The sequence below is a fragment of the Nicotiana sylvestris genome, chromosome 2 (assembly GCF_000393655.2).
Source record: "Nicotiana sylvestris chromosome 2, ASM39365v2, whole genome shotgun sequence".
Classification (NCBI taxonomy): Eukaryota; Viridiplantae; Streptophyta; class Magnoliopsida; order Solanales; family Solanaceae; genus Nicotiana; species Nicotiana sylvestris.
In genome coordinates this window covers 212162413-212181476 of record NC_091058.1, presented here as the reverse complement: position 1 = coordinate 212181476, position 19064 = coordinate 212162413, and the positions used below count along the sequence as shown (strand labels likewise).

Below are 19064 nucleotides of genomic sequence, written 5' to 3'. Positions count from 1 at the left end.
TCCCTTTCTATTCTAGATGTTAAACATTGCCCTTCTGTATTTTCTTTCTTGTTAGATATTCTGGAGTTAGACTGTTAGATATTCCAAAGGCTTGTGTTTCTGTGAGTTTCCGGATTTTGGGATAGTGTACTTGGCTTTGAGAATGTTGTGTTGTATATGCCAAACGACATTATAACTATTGTTCCCATTCAGTTATTTTGGTTTTTGATTATTTCTTCCGCAAGTTTCGTTTATGTTCCGTATTTGTTAGGTTTACCTACTCATAAAGACTAGGTGTTGTCACGACAGTTCATGGAGGGCGAACTGGAGTCGTGACAGTTTATAAAAAAAGTAACTTCCGAATAGTATTTTAAAAAATTTATTTTAGCAACAAAACGACTAAAATGTCAATTTTAAAGTGGTAATATATTCATACTTCACTTCAAAGTCCTTAATAATAAGTTATTTCTAATTTAATTAGTGATAGACTACAACCTTTTGCCATTGTTCAAAATTGTACGCACCAAAAAAAATTGAGGCCATTAGCAAACGGTTTCATTATAGAATAATAATTGCAATTGATTTTAAAGTCCTAATATGGTAAAATTTTAACTTTGATAATTTTATCCAACATAGGATTATTCATTGAAATATATACATAGATAGATATAGATAGATAAATTACTTTAGAGGTAGAGACATATTTTTAGTTATGTAATCCTATTACTTAAACATTAGCTTATATCTTTCGAGGTAGAGGCATATTTTTCAGTCAAACACTATCGCATAAATTGGGATAGAAGGAGTAACTTTTTGTCCATTAGCTTATTACTTGAAATCGTGGGAAAGAGGAAGAGTTGGCCAGTTGGGTGAGGTTGGGGACCACAACGGGACGGAGCCAGAAATTTTACAAACAATATTCAAAATTAAATACATATTTATAAAAAAATATATTTACTTATATATATAATATATAATTTTTTATGTACTCAATTTAATATTTCAATCAAGGGTGTTTAATTGAATGTGGCTATGTGGATATGCCACTGGATTCTAAAGGGACAAAGAAGAAAGGCGGGGAGAGAGGGGTGGGGTGGGGTGGGAGATTTTAATAAAAACAAGATTGGTTGAAGTATTAGAGTAAAGTCGAACGAGTTTAGGGGGCCGTCTATGAGTTTGGCCTCAATGAACTTCAAGGTTATCAATTAATGTTTAAGCAAGTAGCACATTTGGCCGATCAGGCTGAATTTTTTACATCCGCTAGCCAAATATATATATATATATATATATATATATATATATATATATATATATATATATATATATATATATATATTATTTGTTAAAGTGGTAATACTAAGAGGATGTTGGCTAAGCTTATAAGTTGGTCAAACTAGCTTATATAAGCACTTTTCGGCTTATCTACGCGTTTGGTAAAGTTAAAAATACTTATGAGCCAAGTGCTTATTGTGGTCGCTACTGTGTTAAAATAGAAATTAGAAAAACTGTTAGAAGAAACTGGAAAAACTGTAAACGATAAGAAATATTCCGAGTCAACAATTTCCTTGTGCGTCCTTAAGGAAGTTTAACCCCTCACAAGTTGCCAAGGTAATGGATTAAATCCTCCCAGGATGAAACGGAATAAACTTTCCTGCAACAGTGGCAATACAAACTGCAGGATACCAACGAACTCAAAGAACGGAGCAAAATCACACTTACGAATTTAAAAGAGAAACTGCGAAGTAGAATGCAGGATTTTCAGAAGGAAGTTCTGTAATTTTTCAGTATGTGAAATGGAAGCCATGCCTCGGAATTTTAGGCAATTGTCGGAAGAGGTGTGATGTCTGTTCATAATGTGAAAGGATATTTGAAAGGAAGAGGTGTCTGTCCATAATGTGAACAGAAGGGAAAGCAGCGTTCAGCGTTTTGGATTATACATTCCAGTTAATTCCATTAATGAATTGACTGGCACTTAATGGTGCTCATGAGGGTTTTCACCAATAAGACTCTCTCATTATCATTATTTTTCTGCTTGGGCCAAAGTATTGCCCCTGATATGAATTACCTCCTCTTTCTTGACTTGACATCTCTCGAAGACTGATCGGAAGGTCTTTCTTTGGACCATAATGTGGGCTTTCGGATAGGGTTAAAAAGAAAAGATGTCAAAGGCTCAAAAAAAATTCTCATGGGTTCAAAATTACAACTTTCGGAATCAGATTTCTTACAACAACCACAACTTCTGCCCCAGTTTCTTGCTTGGGGACTTTTGAATTTTTATTTTGATGAGACCGAACCGTGAGGCTGCCTAACTCTTAAATAATTAATTAAATAAACTTTGTCCAAAAAATTAATCTCATCGATCCGAATCCGAAGCCGAGTCGAGCGACAACGACGGTGCAAGGCTCCATTCTCTTCAACTCCTTTAAGAGCTCTAAGAAGTGATCCTATATTTATACACACAAGTGTAGTTGTCCCTCACCAATGAGGGACAAAGTTCATTTATCATAAATGAAAAAGCTCACTTGATTCAAATTTTCCAAATATTTCATTTTCCTCCATTTTATTTTCCACCATATCCCAATTCACACTTCTAGTCTTTAAAGCCCAATGGCTTAAAGTCCAACAATCCCCCACATGAATGGGAATGACTGTAACAAGACTGAACATAGATGAAATCTGTGTGATTTGCAAGTAAGGATTAATTGCATCTGGATAAGTAGGTTTCCCTTTGAACTTTCCGTAGTGAGCATATGTCGGATATACTCGGTCAATCGGTAGATTTGATATCTTTGAACCGTCGAACTTTAGTGTATACCTAGACAACCATATGTCACACAACCAACCCTTAACCGTCTTTTGGTTCTCATTGTTGTGTTCGTTTTAGCCATGAACACCGCCTGGTCTCATAAGTGCGTAGAGAATTGGCCTTACAGAATTCTCATTGAAACGGCTTCCACTTCACACTTACATAGGTGATTCCTAAACGTGTAATCCTTTAGATTGACACTATTTGATAAATACCACATCAAACTTAGGTAATCATTAAAGAACGTGTAAAGTTCTATCCTTGTTGTTGAACATTCTCTTCATCACGGGAAGGGACCAAAGATTTTACTTTGACAATGTTGAACCGGTCAATCACAATTTTGTTTGAGCTCTTTGAACCTAGATCTCGGAATATCCAAAATTCTAGGTAGATTTACCGCCATGATGACTTGTCCTCGGTCATAGTCCCATTCCCTTAGATGATTTCTCAACTCCCTATCTAGTTAGGCCTTTTGTAAGCGGATCCACCAAATTATCATTTGATTTTACATAATCAATAGTGATAATTCCACTAGAGAGTAGTTGTCTAACGGTTTTATGTCTTCGTCGTATATGACGAGACTTTCCGTTATACATAACACTCTCTGCCCGTCCTATTGCAGCCTCACTATCGCAATGTATGCATATAGGAGCCAAAGGTTTTGGCCAGAACGGAATGTCTTCTAAGAAATTTCGAAGCCATTCAACTTCTTCTCCGGCCTTATCCAAAACTATAAACTCTGATTCCATTGTAGAGCGAGCAATGCACGTCTGTTTGGAAGACTTCCAAAATACTGCTCCTCCACCAACAGTAAAAACATATCCACTTGTGGACTTTGTTTCTGTTGAGCCGGTTATCCAATTTGCATCACTATATCCTTCGATAACCGCAGGATATCTATTGTAGTACAAAGCGTAGTCTTGGGTATATTCCAAATATCCCAGAACTCGTTTCATTGCCGACCAGTGATGTTTGTTGGGATTACTTGTGAATCGACTAAGTTTACTTATTGCACAAGTTATATCAGGACGTGTAAAGTTCATGATATACATTAAGCTTCCCAACACACGAGCATAATCCAATTGAGACGTGCTTTCACCTTTATTCTTTACAAGATAATAGTTTAAGTCAATTGGAGTTCTTGCACTTCTAAATTCCAAGTTTTTGAATTTTTCCAGTACCATTTTCACGTAATGTGATTGAGTCAAAGCCAGACCCTGAGGAGTCCTCCGGATTTTAATTCCTAGAATTACATCGGCAACTCCTAAGTCTTTCATATCAAACTACTAGCAAGCATACACTTTGTAGCTTGAATGTTGGCAATGTCTTTGCTCATTATTAGCATATTATCAACATATAAGCAAACAATGATATATGATTTGGAACGTTCTTAATGTAAACACATTTATCACATTCATTAATCTTAAAGCCATTTGAAAACATTGTATGGTCAAATTTCGCATGCCATTGCTTGGGTGCTTGTTTTAGTCCATAAAGGGACTTAACAAGTCGGCACACCTTCTTTTCTTTTTCCGGAACCACAAACCCTTCAGGTTGGTTCATGTAAATTTATTCCTCTAGATACCATTTAAGAAGGCTGTTTTTACATCCATTTGATGGATTCAAAAACCATACAAGGCGGCTAATGCTATTAGCATCAGAATGGATGTAATTCTTGTTACCAGCGAGTATGTGTCAAAATAGTCAAGACCTTCTCGCTGTCTAAATCCTTTGACAACAAGTCTTGCCTTGTATTTGTCAATAGTACCATCGTCTTTCATTTTCTTCTTGAAAATCCATTTAGAACCCAAAGTTTTGTTATCTGAAGGAAGATCAACCAATTCCCAAGTGTAGTTGCTCAATATGGATTCTATTTCACTATTGACAGCCTCTTTCCAATATTGTGCTTCTGAGGAAGACATTTCTTCCTTGAAGGTTCGAGGCTCATTTTCTAGCAGGAAAGTCAGAAAATCTGGACCGAATGGAGTAGATGTTCTTTAACGTTTACTTCTTCTCGGATTTTCCTCATTAGGCATACCATCTGTTGTTTCCTCCCGAGGTCGTTTTGACTTTTGGTAGGACAATTCACTTTCCTTTTTATACGGATAAATAGTTTCAAAGAGTTTAGCATTATCTGATTCTATTATCATATTAACGTGGATCTCAGAATTTTCTGATTTATGAACCAGAAAACGATATGCCTTGCTATTGCTTACATATCCAATAAATACACAATCAATTATTTTTGGACCTATCTTAACCCTTTTAGGTTTAGGAACTTGTACCTTAGCTAAACACCCCCACACTTTGAAGTATTTCAAGTTGGGCTTCCTTCCTTTCCATTTTTCATAAGGAATGGACTGTGTTTTACTATAAGGTACACAGTTGATTATTCGGTTAGCTGTAAGTATAGCTTCCCCCACAAGTTATGTGGTAAACCAGAACTTACCAACAACGCATTCATCATCTCTTTCAATGTTCGATTCTTTCTCTCCGCAATTCTATTAGATTGTGGAGAGTAAGGGGCAGTTGTTTGGTGAATAATGTCATTTTCCAAACATATTTCTTCAAAAGGAGATTCATATTCGCCACCCCTATCACTTCTTATCATTTTGATCTTTTTGTTTAGTTGTGTTTCAACTTCACTCTTGTATTGCTTGAAAGCATCAATTGCTTCATCTTACTATTAAGTAAGTAAACATAGCAATATCTCGTATTATCATCAATAAAAGTAATGAAATACTTTTTCCCACCGCGAGATGGTGTTGACTTCACATCGCAAATATCTGTGTGAATTAAGTCTAAAGGACTTGAATTCCTTTCAACAGACTTACAAGGATGCTTAGCATACTTTGATTCCACACATATTTGACATTTAGAATTAACGCAATCAAATTTTGGCAATACATCCAAATTTATCATTTTTCGCAATGTTTTGAAGTTGATGTGACCTAGGTGTGCATGCCATAAAGTGTTTGACTCAACTAAGTAAGAAGAAGCATTAACTTTATTGATAGGAACTGCTATTACATTTAGCTTAAAAAGGCCCTCATTCAGGTAATATTTTCCTACATACACATCATTCTTACTTAGTATAACACTATTAGAAACAAAAATACATTTGAATCCATTCTTGACAAGAAGTGAGGTAGACAAAAAATTCTTGCGAATTTCTGGAACATGGAGAACTTGGTTTAGAGTCACAATTTTTCCCGGCGTCATCTTCAACGCAATATTGCCAACTCCTTCAATTTTGGCTGTAGACGAATTTCCCATGAAAATTGTCTCGTCGGGTCCTACGGGGGCATAAGAAGAAAATAACTCCTTGTTAGCACAAACATGGCGGGTGGCTCCAGAATCAATCCACCATTCTTTAGGATTTCCTACCAAGTTGCATTCAGACAACATGACACACAAGTCCTCCATTTCTTCAACATTTTCAACCATGTTAGCTTGATTCTTCTTATTCTTCTTCTTTTGTACATCAGTCTTTGGTGCACGACAATCCACCGCCTTATGCCCAGACTTTCCACAGTTGTGGCAATTACCCTTGAACTTTTTCTTGCTTGGGTAATTCTTTGGTCCAGAAGCATTCTTTCTCTTCTTATTTTGTGGCGCCTCCTCAACAATGTTAGCCCTTATTATTATCGAGTTTCCACGTGACTTCTTTTCAGCATTTTGTTGTCTTCTTCTATCCTCAAACGAACAATCAAATCTTCAAGTGTCATTTCCTTACGCTTGTGTTTTAGATAGTTCTTAAAGTCCTTCCACAACGGAGGTAACTTCTCAATGAAAGAGGCGACTTGAAAGGCCTCGTTTATGACCATACATTCAATAAATTCATATTTAATAACAAGATAAATCTTATTAATAAAATTATTGATTCGGGTCATACCTTCAGCAAGGAGGTCATGCACAATGATTTGTAATTCTTGGACTTGAGTTATGACCGACCTAGTTTCAACCATCTTGAAATCAAAAAACCTTGTAGCCACAAACTTCTTAAGTCCGGCATCCTCAGTCTTGTACTTCTTCTCAAGCGCATTCCATAACGCTTTTGAAGTTTTCATGACACTATAGACATTGTACAAGCTATCTTCTAAACAACTCAAAATGTAGTTTTTGCACAAGAAATCAGAATGTTTCCATGCTTCAGTTACAACAAATCATTCGTCATCCAAAGTGCCTTCAGCCACGACCGGAGGATCCTCCTTGATGAATCGCTGCAAACTCAACGTAGTAAGATAGAAGAACATCTTCATTTGCCAACGTTTAAAGTCAATACCGGAAAACTTTCTGGGTTTTTCTGCCGGTGCCATAGCATGAGCAGGAGTTGAACGGCTCGACGAGGCAGCAACACTCGTAACAATAGCACCCGTTCCATTAGCATTAGTTTGGTCCTCAATTGCCATTTTTCTGTAAAGTTGGCAACAAACAGAACTTTTCAAAATCAATGAAGGTTTTATATCTTCAAACTGAATACCAAACCAAACATTCAAAACATAAACGGTGAAGTTTATTATATTCTTCAAACCGTATTCAAATTTAATACCCCGGTAAAGTTTTTATGTCCTTTAAACTGGAGTAAAAAATATATCGGAGTAGAAAGCACCAAGGCTTTAGTCTCCAAACCAGTATACAAAATATGTATTACAGTTCAATATAGATTTCAACACAGAAACGTTAATATAAAATTCCTTAAGCTTGTGGTCGCTACTGTGTTAGAACAGAAATTAGAAAAACTATTAGAAGAAACTGAAAAAACTGTAAACGATAAGAAATATTTCGAGTCCACAATTTCCTTATGCGTCCTTAAGGAATTTTAACCTCCTCACAAGTTGCCAAGGTAATGGATTAAATCCTCTCAGGATGAAACAGAATAAACCTTCCTGCAACAATGACAATACAAACTGCAGGATACTAACGAACTCAAAGAACGGAGCAAAATCACACTTACGAATTTAAAAGAGAAACTGCGAAATAGAATGCAGGATTTTCAGAAGGAAGTTCTGTAATTTTTCAGTATGTGAAAAGGAAGCCATGCCTCAAAATTTATAGGCAATTGTCGGAAGAGGTGTAATGTTTGTTCATAATGTGAACAGATATTTGAAAGAAAGAGGTGTCTGTCCATAATGTGAACAGAAGGGAAAGCAACGTTCAGCGTTTGGATTATACATTCCAGTTAATTTCGTTAATGAACTGACTGGCACTTAATTAATTCTTAAATAATTAATTAAATAAACTTTGTCCAAAAAATTAATCTCATCGATCGATCCGAATCTAAAGCCGAGTCGAGCGACGATGACGGCGCGATGCTTCATTCTCTTCATCTCCTTTAAGAGCTCTAAGAAGTGATCCTATATTTATACACACAAGTGTAGTTGTCCCTCATCAATGAGGGACAAAGTTCATTTATCATAAATAAAAAGGCTCACTTGATTCAAAATTTTCATTTTCCTCCATTTTATTTCCCACCATTTTCCAATTCACACTTCTAGTCTTTAAAGCCCAATGACTTAAATTCCAACACTTATGAGTCAAAAATAAGCCAAAAATAAGATGGTCACCCACAACTTATAAATTTTTATCTTATAAGCACTTTAAGTTTGACCAATGTTTTTACTATTTTATTCTTAAAATATTTCTTTTTAGAACAAAACTCCTATATCGATACTCACTGCCTCAAGTATTCAACCTAACCTAACCCCCCCCCCCCTCACCTCTTCAAGTTTGCAACTCTCATTGACTATTTAAGATAAGCAAATTCTTTATTCCTTTGCATACTTATATCTATGTGATTGTGTATTAATCTTTGAATTGTATCTAATAAATATGAACATATCAAATTTTTGGTGTATTGCTTTCTAAGTGTTGTGGTGATGAAGACAATGTTTGTTTCTCTTCAAATAATTTATGTTATTTAGGTTTATTTTTTATTGAGAAACTTTTGTCAATTTATTAATTATTATAACTTATGATTATATGTTTATCATAAAATAAATTATATTTATAATAAAAATTATCTTATCTAAGCATACTTATATTTAAAATAAAATAACAAATAGAATATTTTGTATTTGAATCGATCTGCAATCTAAAATTTTGAAGAAATTATGCCCGTATAAATGTATACAGTTCTAAGGTTATTTAAGTCATTTTAACAGAAAAAGAGTTTATCAGTACTTTTTTATTAAATACAGCAGCAACTTATTAGTATCAATTTCAGCACTTGTACCCTAACAGGTAACTGCTTATTTATTAAATCAGTTTCAGCACTTAAAAGTACTTTTCAGCACCTATTGCTTATAAGCTAATTCAAATCAACTAATCCAAACGGGCTCTATATAATTTTTCCCTAATGTTTAGTAGATAAATCGATTTATCAATTCTTATGAGCTATCAAGGGATGACGCATACATTTTCAAACTTTACTTTTATGTACCGGCGATGAAAAATATTTACTCAATCACGTCTTTTGTTAGGAATTACAACAACAACAAAAAGATAAAATATTAATTGTTGCATAAAAATAATAATTAACTTGGCATCACAAATTGATAATGAAAATAATAATAATAAGGCGTAATAGCTTCCCGGCCACTTAAACTTGTATCGGTTTGTAAAGCCGATACATGAACTTATATTTTTCTCATTTGAACATTTCAACTTGACGGAATGAATACTAATAAACATTTTCTATCGAACGTGTTCGCCAATCGCTCTTACATGAATGTCATATCACATATTTGGTCGTTATTATATGACATGTGGATTTGTGGGCCCTATATTATTAAAAAAAGATTAATCTTTAAAAAATTTAATTTCTTTTTCTTTCTCTTTTTTCTCCACCATACACAGCCAATAGTTCACAAAAAACTCCAAACCTCAGCCATCCTTGTCGTTTCTCTCTGGTACTGAAAATGCGGGTGTCTATACGCCGGCCGGTAATCACCTCTCTCTTCTCCTCCCTATCTCTCCGCCCTATCTCCAACTCCTCCGTCGCCGATCACCTTGCAAAAACCCTAACATCTCAATCACTGTCCTCCTCCAATGAACTCACAGACCCTACCTCTCGAACCCGAACCCAAACTACATTAGAAAAATAGTTCGAATCCTTGATCAACAATCTCAGACCCGGGTTCACACCAGCTGACGTAAATGAGGCATTGAGAGCTCAATTCGACTCGGACCTCGCCCTCCATATCTTCTCGTATTGATCTAGGCAGTTGTTGGAAGTTTGAGACAAGCTGATGCTTCCGAAATTCACGAAAACAACATAAGATTATCTAGAAATTTCAATTTCCATTTTTTTCCAGTAAATCAACGCATAACAATTTGAACTATTAGATTTGTGCTTGTCATCCTTGTGCAAGAACCATTTAGTGAATAGGGAAGAGAAAGGGAAAAAGAAACGGGGAAGGGGAGGGAAAGTAGGATAGAAAATGAAAACAATTTACAGGACGGGGAGTTCGCTTGGGAAGATGAGAGAGGTGAGAGGGCAGGGGAAAAGAGGAAGGGAGAGAGAAAAGTCCTTTTTTCGTTCTTATTTATATTTTATTCTATTTCTAATATTTTTTTAATAAAAATAAAACTATTTACGCGCCTTGGCAGCGTGATTTGCACACAATTTAGTCATGTCAGTTGTGCCACTTCCACGTAGGCTTGACCAATGGTCAAATGTGTTTATTAGTATTTATTCCGTCAAGTTGAAATGTTCAAATGGGAAAAATGTAAGTTCATGTATCGGCTTTTACAAATCGATACAAGTTTAAGTGGTGAGTAAATCATTACGCCTAATAATAATATATAAGTTAAACTTAAATAGTACAATCTTAAAATGAGTGTATATAAGCTAAGTAATAAACACTATCCACTCTCTTTCTCTCCCATACGTGGACGTTTCCTCCCTTTCTGAGAGCCTCGAGAATTCTCTTTGAACAGACCTGTTTGGTTCAGTAGCAGGCTGTTCAAATTAAGCCACATGTAACTACTCGTAAATCTTTCATATTTAAAAGTGATTTATTTATTTAGCATTTGATTAATGGGGCAACAGCAATCCAAAGAGGAATTACTGTATCAACAAGTCATTGAAGGAAACATTGAAGCTATCAAAGCTATTCACAACAATGGTGCAAGTCTTGAGGTATATAACAATCATTTACCTTAATTTACTTGAAATATTTAACTATTTATCGACGCCCTTTTTGGTATAATTGAAAATGATTCAGTTTTTTTGGAGATGCTATAAGTAATTCTTTCACTGGTTAAGTCTTGAGGTATACAAACCCTCAGGGGCGGAGCTAGCCATCAAGTACGGATTCGGCCTAATCCAGTAGCTCTAGTCTTATCCATATATTTGTCTTAAAAAATCCGTGAATATGTACCAATTATTAATTTAAAACCCAGTAACTTAAAAAGGATTAGAACCCTGAACCCATAAATTTTAAATCTTTGCTCCGCCTCTACATACCCTTCTTGGTAAATATGAAAAAGATTCAATTTTTAGAAGATGCCATATTAAGTGGGCGATTGGACATAAGAATTGTGAAATTCTGGAAAAAGTGATAAAAAATTCAATTGAAAATGATGTATGAAAATTAGAGTTGTATTTGGATATGAATAAAATTTGGAGCAATTTTTGAATTTTTCGAGTGATTTGAAGTGAAATTTTAAAAAGCAGCTTTTTGGAGTTTTTAAAGTTTGGAAAAATTCCGAAATTCAACTTCAAAGTGAAATTTGAAATTTTCATAGCCAAATACATATTTTGAAAAAATATGAAATTTTTTTGGAAAAAAGTGAAAAATTTTTATGGCCAAACGGGCCCTAAGTTTTGTCACTGGTAAAAGTCTGAAGGTATTACAAATTTAGCCAATTTACTTGAATAATTAAACTTTTTATCAACACCCATTTTGGCGAACATAAAGAGATGGCGTTTGGAGGTTATATGCGAGGATTTTCATTAAGAGGTGTCAAAATTTAAAGAAGTAAATACACGAATAAGTCAAGGGCACTCAATGCATAGTATATATACATAAGAAAGTAATTTTTACCTATAAAAGTGTAATTATCCGGCAAATGGGTGTCAATTGACACCCCTCGGAGCTATGTGGCTCAGCCACTGGTTATATGAGTAATCTGTATGTACTAATTGTAGTTTTGTGCCCCCATTGAATCAGTGGATCGACAAAGAAGGAAAGATGCCATTGATTGTAGCGTGCATGAAGCCGAATGGCTTGGATGTTGCAAAAGCTTTACTTGAGCTTGGAGCTAACGTCAATGCTTACCGGCCAGGTATGCTTTTCTCTGCTAATCCTAATCATATAATTTTTAGAGTCATCACCAGAGATGGTCCCGGGATTTTATGTCAGAAGGTTTGAAGTACCACGGCCCTCGTTACTTCGTGGTAATAGGTGTGAACTTAGTACAGATGTATATTTTGACACTTTCTCAACTAGATATATATAGTTCAAGCCCCTGCTCTCACTGCTAAAGCTCTACATCTGCACCGCCGGTTCCTGCTTACAGCTCAGCATAGCTAGTTAAAATGTATGGATAATTACATTAGAGAATATAGTTAATACAGGATTAAGAAGCTATCTTGCGCTAAGCTTGGGAGTTACAGCTTCGCGCTAATGGAATCTCACCATATTTGTCAATTATCCGATGAAGTCAATTAATTTAGGATTAGAGAGTTTAGTTAATATAGGATTAAGAAGCTATCTTGCACTAAGCTTGGGACTTACAACTTCGCCCTAATGGATAATTATATTAGAGAATATAGTTAATATAGGATTAAGAAGCTATCTTGCGCTAAGCTTGGGACTTACAACTTCGCACTAATGGATAATTATATTAGAGAATATAGTTAATATAGGATTACGAAGATATCTTGCGCTAAGCTTGGGACTTACATCTTCGCGCTAATGGATAATTATATTAGAAATATGGTAATATAGGATTGACCTGCACAAGGTAGGAGTAAGGCTGCGTACGCACTACTCTCCCCAGACCCCACTTGTGGGATGACACTTTATTGTTGTTGTTGTTGTTGTCTGGCTTGTAATTGTGATAATCAAATCTACATTCTAACTCTTAATTTTGTTTTCAGGATATCATGCTGGAACTGCATTACATCATGCAGCTAAGAGAGGTTTGGAGGATACAGTTCGATTACTTCTTTCCTATGGAGGTACATATTTATAGTTTTGCAAAGTGAATGTGCTTTCTCCTTTTGCTAGGTAGATGTTTCCCGGACTGCTTTCCTGGATGATTTAGTATCAGATCTACATAGTTTTCAACTGCTCTAATGTATTGATCTAATTTACTACTAAATTTTTGCACTAGCAAATCCATTGATCAAGAATGATGGTTGCCAAACTCCACTCGAAGTTGCTCGAGCAAAGGGTTTTAGCAATGTTGTTCGTACTATTGAGGTATAATATTTGGTATTAGTCTCATGCTTTAAGTACATTAACATTGAATTCACATGCACAGGGCAGCCCGGTGCACCAACCATCCGCGTTCACGCAGGGTCTTGAGAAGGGCCGCACCCATGGGGGTGTGATGTAGGCGACCTACCTTGATGCAAGCATCAGTGGCTGATTCCACGGCTTGAACCCGTGACCTATAGGTCACACAGAGACAACTTTACCGTTGCTCCAAGGCTCCCCCTTCATTGAATTCACATAGATTATTTTATTTTTCCTGCCCTCTTCTTAACTTTGACCGTGTGTTTGCAAATTCATTTATTCTGGTTTTGCTTTCACTTCTAGAGACAAATCTGCATTTTCTCGGGCTGGATGAGGGAGTTCTATGGTCCAGGGTTTCTTGAAGCTTTAGCTCCTCAATTGTTATCTAGAAAAATGTCAGTATTTCTGACTTAGTTTTTCTGTAATTGCCCCTTGTTTTTGCTTTGTATCCATTATAATGCTGTAAGTTCCAAAAACTTTTATGCTTGCTGACCAATGATTAGAACTGCAGTTGGGTTGTAGTAATACCTTGCGGTATAGCTGATCCTACGAAGCCTATTAAATTGGAACTGGCGATTTACTCATCCTTAGAGGTAAATAAACCATTATTGGCCGACATTGGTTCTTTACAAATTCCATTGGCAATATTGCTAGGTACCTCTCTTTGAGTTTGTAGTAGTACCATCTTTCTGAAAATTGTCAAGATGACATATCAGGTTAGGATATGGAGGTTATTGCTGTGGATGATTTAACGAGTTATACACAATACTAAAGGAGTAGGCGTAGCTCTTGTTATGAAAAAGCTGGACCTAGACGTAGGTACATTGTGTCTTTGGGGCGTTTGAGCAGAATCCATATATGAGCCAGCATGCCCGTTTATACAAAATAGGTAGCTTCAAGTGAATTCAGAATGATTTTACTGAGTTCTAAACCGTGCGTCATTGGCCCTCAGAGATTTCTTGGTTATCAAAAAAAGAATCTCTACTATCTTTTTTCAATGAGGTAAAAATTTTATTGACTTGTTGGGACTGTTTCCTACTGTATAAGTGGAAAACAAAGAGTAGAGAATTTAACAGAAGTGCGATTCTCCATAAACGGAAGTGTGATTCTCTACAAATAGTACCCAATCATCGGTACTACATGGATTGTCATAGGTGCACAAATATTTACAGAAGGACCCCTTTATTTCTACAGAAGAGCCATTTACCCCTTAAAAAGCCCTCCTATTTTCTTTTCTCCAGATTGTTCTCATATGATCCTCAGTTGTGTGGATAAGCCTCTTGCCGTTAGCCAAATAAAGCAATAAGCATTCTCAATGCACTAGGCGTTGTACTGAGTAGAAAGAAACGGTATTCTCCTTTCCCAGTATATTCTGTGGTCGAGTTACTTTAACTGAAAAGAAGTCCATTTCCCCGTTCATACCACTTCAAAAGTGCTCTGGTTCGTCGGTGAAATCTTCTGCTTATACAATAGTGCATTCAGGCTTTTAAAATTTCCGACTCCCTAATCCTGTAAATTTCTCCTAAACCTCAAGTGCCAAAGTTCTCCTTCCTATATACACTGTTCTCTCCATGCTCAAATATGCTTGATTAGTACTTCAATGAAGCAATTACTACTACTATGCGCCATCCTGAACTAGCTAGAGCCGGCTGATAATTCAATGAAGTGTTCTTGATTTTCTTTTCTCTTCTATTAAATTGACGGATTTCCTGAAATTGTGTTTTGATGTATAGGACGCCCAGCCTCGTAATGTTATCGCCTTATGGAAGGCTAACGTTGAAGAGATAAGGTGGCAACATTCAGATCCTGTGCTGACAATATTTGACAATACCAGCAGTAATACTCTTTTTTCTGAAATTCTATTCTGTAGTTGATCTTGTTAAATGGAGAATTAAGAAAAAGCCTTTTCCTCTTATCCACATTATCAATGAGCCGTCAATTTACAAGCCTCAAGAGAAATTCGTCTACAAGACTAAGCTTTTGTGGACAACCTTTTTATTGGTTTGAGATACTGATGTGCTTATTGCTTCGAGAAAATGACAAAAATTGTCCCTTATGTTTGAGGGTAGGTTTACTATGTTGCGCGGACTCTCCAAAATATAGCCGTACCCGTGTCGGATCCTTTAAAAATGCACTACTTTTGGAGGATCCGGTACGTATCCGGCCACTTTTTCGGAGAATCCGAGCAACATAAGTATGCACTGAGCAGTTTTGGTCCTTTAAATTTGTCGAAAAGTTAACACTTTTGGTCTCCGCAAATATTTGTTGAACTCTGTAGGTTTATTTAAAGGACTGGAATTAATATGTAGATATCATGCTCAGGAATAGATGAAACTGCATATTATTAGTAAAATTTGAAGGTTTCCGAATTCTGCTGCAAAACACAAATTCTCAATTACTCTTTCCACTAAATGTTAAAATATAGATTGTGATTGTTATCTCCTAGAGAAACTTTTCGTAATTGCGACCAAAAAGATGACTTAGTTTCATTAATGTTATCTCATCTACTGAACTCCTTTCTGGATAAGTTTTTATAGTAGTTCTTTCATTTTGCTTTTTTCACATCAGACACTCAATATAAGTTTACATCAGTGAGCGATTCCGAGCAGCAACAGCTTCAATTGTTACACAAAGCATGTAATGCTGCAACTGAGGTAATTACCTTCAAATTGAAATCATACTTTTTACCAACTCTGTATCTGTTGCGTGTATCTTCGACTCAAAAAATAATTGAGTCAAACTACCCAGAATTTGTTCATCAGATGAGTTTGTATGATGCATATAGATTACACAAGTCATGTTTGAAATATGTGCAGTATGCGTTATTGCTTTATTTCACTTGGATAAGAAAGGTGGACCAGTTAAAATTACATATGCCTTACGGTTATCAAAGAAAATTACATATGCTTTATTTAATCTTGCAATTTTCTTACTAGAAGCTGATGGCATGCAGCTTTCATTCTAAAACTGCAGTAGTTTACTGGATATAAAAAGTGTTCTTGACCAGAGAAATGAATTAAAAGTTTAAAGTAAAAACTGGAGATAATGAAGATGACTACGGGTATAAATACCAACTATGAACTGATAAAATTGTCTTGTGTGTTATATATTCCAATTCAACTTTAACATTAAAGCCATAAATATTGACTTTTTAAAATTCTTTTTCTTCCTCAAATAGTTAGATAAATCTCTAACATTGTATGATGCGTAGCATCGGCTGAATTTTCTTTGAACACATCTCTTGGATGGTTCCTTTTCCTGAGGTGCTATGCATGTTTTCCTGTTTACCTTAAAGAAATCCAAATGTTATCCCTCCACTATACGAAATATCTTGGTTGTACCATCCGGTCATACCTTGCTATTAGTAAGTCGTCTCATGTTTGCTCGAAACTTTAATGGAGCTTCAGCATGGATTGGGTGGATTCCATGTGTCAAAACACTGCGAGAAAGGTCCAAATTTACCCTTCTAATTTTGACTATGGTTTAAAATTATCCTCCGTTATACTTCGGGTTGGAGCTCTATTAGGTGGTCAAGGAAAAATACGAGACGATTTAGGCAAGGGTATGAATGGACCAAAGTGTAACGGAGGATAAAATTAAGATATTTCGTATAGTAAAGAGGTACTTTTGATCCTTTTCCATTTATTTTATGATGCGCCTAAGAGGATAGAGCGGAACCACCTCTGGGGCTTGACCACATGTTAACATTTCAGGTTCTGCCTCCGCGCTTATCACAAAATAGCCAAACTACAGTGCAACAATCTGAAACCGCTGCACAAGCAATGGAATTAGCAATTGGAATCAATGCTTCTATTCATTCTTCTAAAGAAAATAAGGTTCTCCATCATCATGGACAAAGCTCTGGTGTAAAAAATGAAAATGATTGGTGTAATACCACAGATGATATTGCTCACAATGGATGGGGTTCACTTGTTAGAGCCCAGCCTACATCTGAAATTATTTACCGTGGGTGGACGGATGACCAAATAAAGGTTCAAGAAAATGGATGGGGAAGTACTGCAGATGTATCCAGTCAAAGACGACAGCACTCACTTCCTAGACCGACCTCCTCTGAACTAAGCTGCAGTGGATGGAACGATGAGCCTGCTGTAGAAGAGTACAATGGCTGGGCCGTGCCCCAGCCTCGGCCGGGACATAGAGATGCCTCCGCCGAAGTTCATTATCAAGGATGGGGAAAAACTGCAAAGGACAGTGCATTGCCTTCAATAAGCAAAACAGCATCCTCAGGAGTCAGTAGCTGTGAAACGATGGAAAAGACGGACAATGCACCTGAATATACTGAAACTCAAGAGGGCAATCTTGCTTTTGATTTTGTGGCCCCTTCGGCTCCACCAGTTCCAGATGAGGTTGTACATGAAGAGGTGGTTCATTATCCGGCTATAGATCTTAGCCCGTTGAACTTGTCGATTCCTCCTGGAGAGCAAGCAGCTTCTGTTACAACTGAAAGGGAAAATAAACATGAGACTGCATTATGTATAATATGTTGGGAAGCTTCTGTTGAAGGAGCTTGTGTACCTTGTGGTCACATGATTGGCTGCATGCAGTGTTTGAACCAGATTAATTCCAAGAAAGGCGAGTGCCCTGTTTGTCGAGTAAAGATTGACCAGGTTATAAAGCTCTACAGTGTTTGAGGTATAAATATTGTTTCCTGCCTATGAGCAAGGTTAGAACCCTGTGAATTTTAAGTGCCAGTTTGAATACCATACTTGCTATAAAAGTTTCATGTTTGGATTTGGAAAACACATAAGTCACCCCTCAAACTTGTCCCGAAAAGTTATATACACACTCTTTAACTTTAAGGAGGAGGAGGAGGAGACGGCCAGGCCGTGGAGAAGACTGCCCGCCATGATAATATTGATGGTGTATTATTGCTCGGCAGTAGAGGAGACTGCCCCCCCCCCCCTCCCAATCCCCCCAACGGAGATATCCGTGTTGAATTGCTATTATGTCAGGGTCGTATTAGTACTCCCAGTCCCAATGTAAAGTATAAGAAACTTAAAATATGTATCAGGCCAAAGGAGTCTGAAAGTGATTTCAACAATTTATTTCATATGAAATGGTTATGATTTTATTTAAGTTAGTATTCTATACAAGTTATTTAATGTGTATATCAGGGATTGCAATTGCACTGTACATGTTTTTGCCAAAGGCTTGTCCCACCTCATATATGCTTCTTACATGTAGAATTTTTTTTTTTTTGGTCAATAAAAGAGACATATATTAAAAGTTAAGTAATATTACAAAGAGCAAGAGCTGGTGGGGATTCAGCATTACAAAAAAACAATTGATCACTCCCACCAGCATTTACTACAATATCCCTACTAGGACTAGCGTTTGCTACATTATCCATACTAGTATTCGTCGCATTATCAAGACAAAAAGAGATGGTGTGAGCACGTGATTTTTGTTTTACGCGACAGTCGCTCCAAAAGAATTAAAATGTATGTGTCATGCGTAATTTAAACCATGACCCGTTTGTTAGATGGAAAATTACAAAAAAAAAACGCATTTTTTTTCTTTTGTCCTGATTTGTTGTCGTGTTTAATTTTGCCTACTTTTAACATTTTATCCGCGGGAAATAAATATGGTAAGTGTTAATTAGTGGTGTTTGGTCTTATTTAATTAATTTGTGTATTTAGGAAATTAGAAATAAAGAAAAAAGAAGACAAAATTTGTTGTAAAATGAATTTGGGCCGTGCCCATTTCAAAATCTGGAGCCCAGTCCGAACAGCCCACCCCCAGGACACAAAACGACGTAGTTTAACACCAAAACTACGTCGTTTCAAGGC

General features: G+C 36.2%; 1 protein-coding gene across 3 annotated transcripts; it reads left to right on the top strand.

Annotated features, from left to right (window-relative positions):
* The first annotated feature begins 10652 nt into the window (after positions 1-10652).
* On the top strand, positions 10653-18351 carry LOC104237162 (putative E3 ubiquitin-protein ligase XBAT35). Of its 3 annotated transcripts, XM_009791254.2 has the most exons (9): positions 10653-10928; positions 11962-12076; positions 12894-12974; positions 13130-13218; positions 13558-13649; positions 13766-13847; positions 14988-15090; positions 15823-15908; positions 16968-18351. In XM_009791254.2, exons 1-9 carry the CDS (start codon positions 10827-10829, stop codon positions 17904-17906), a joined length of 1689 nt encoding a protein of 562 aa, XP_009789556.1. In that variant the 5' UTR covers positions 10653-10826; the 3' UTR covers positions 17907-18351. The 3 variants fall into 3 exon arrangements, with proteins under 3 accessions (XP_009789556.1, XP_009789557.1, XP_009789559.1); XM_009791255.2 differs by lacking the exons at positions 13558-13649; positions 13766-13847; XM_009791257.2 differs by lacking the exons at positions 10653-10928; positions 11962-12076 and having other exon boundaries at positions 13560-13649.
* The last annotated feature ends 713 nt before the right edge of the window (positions 18352-19064 follow it).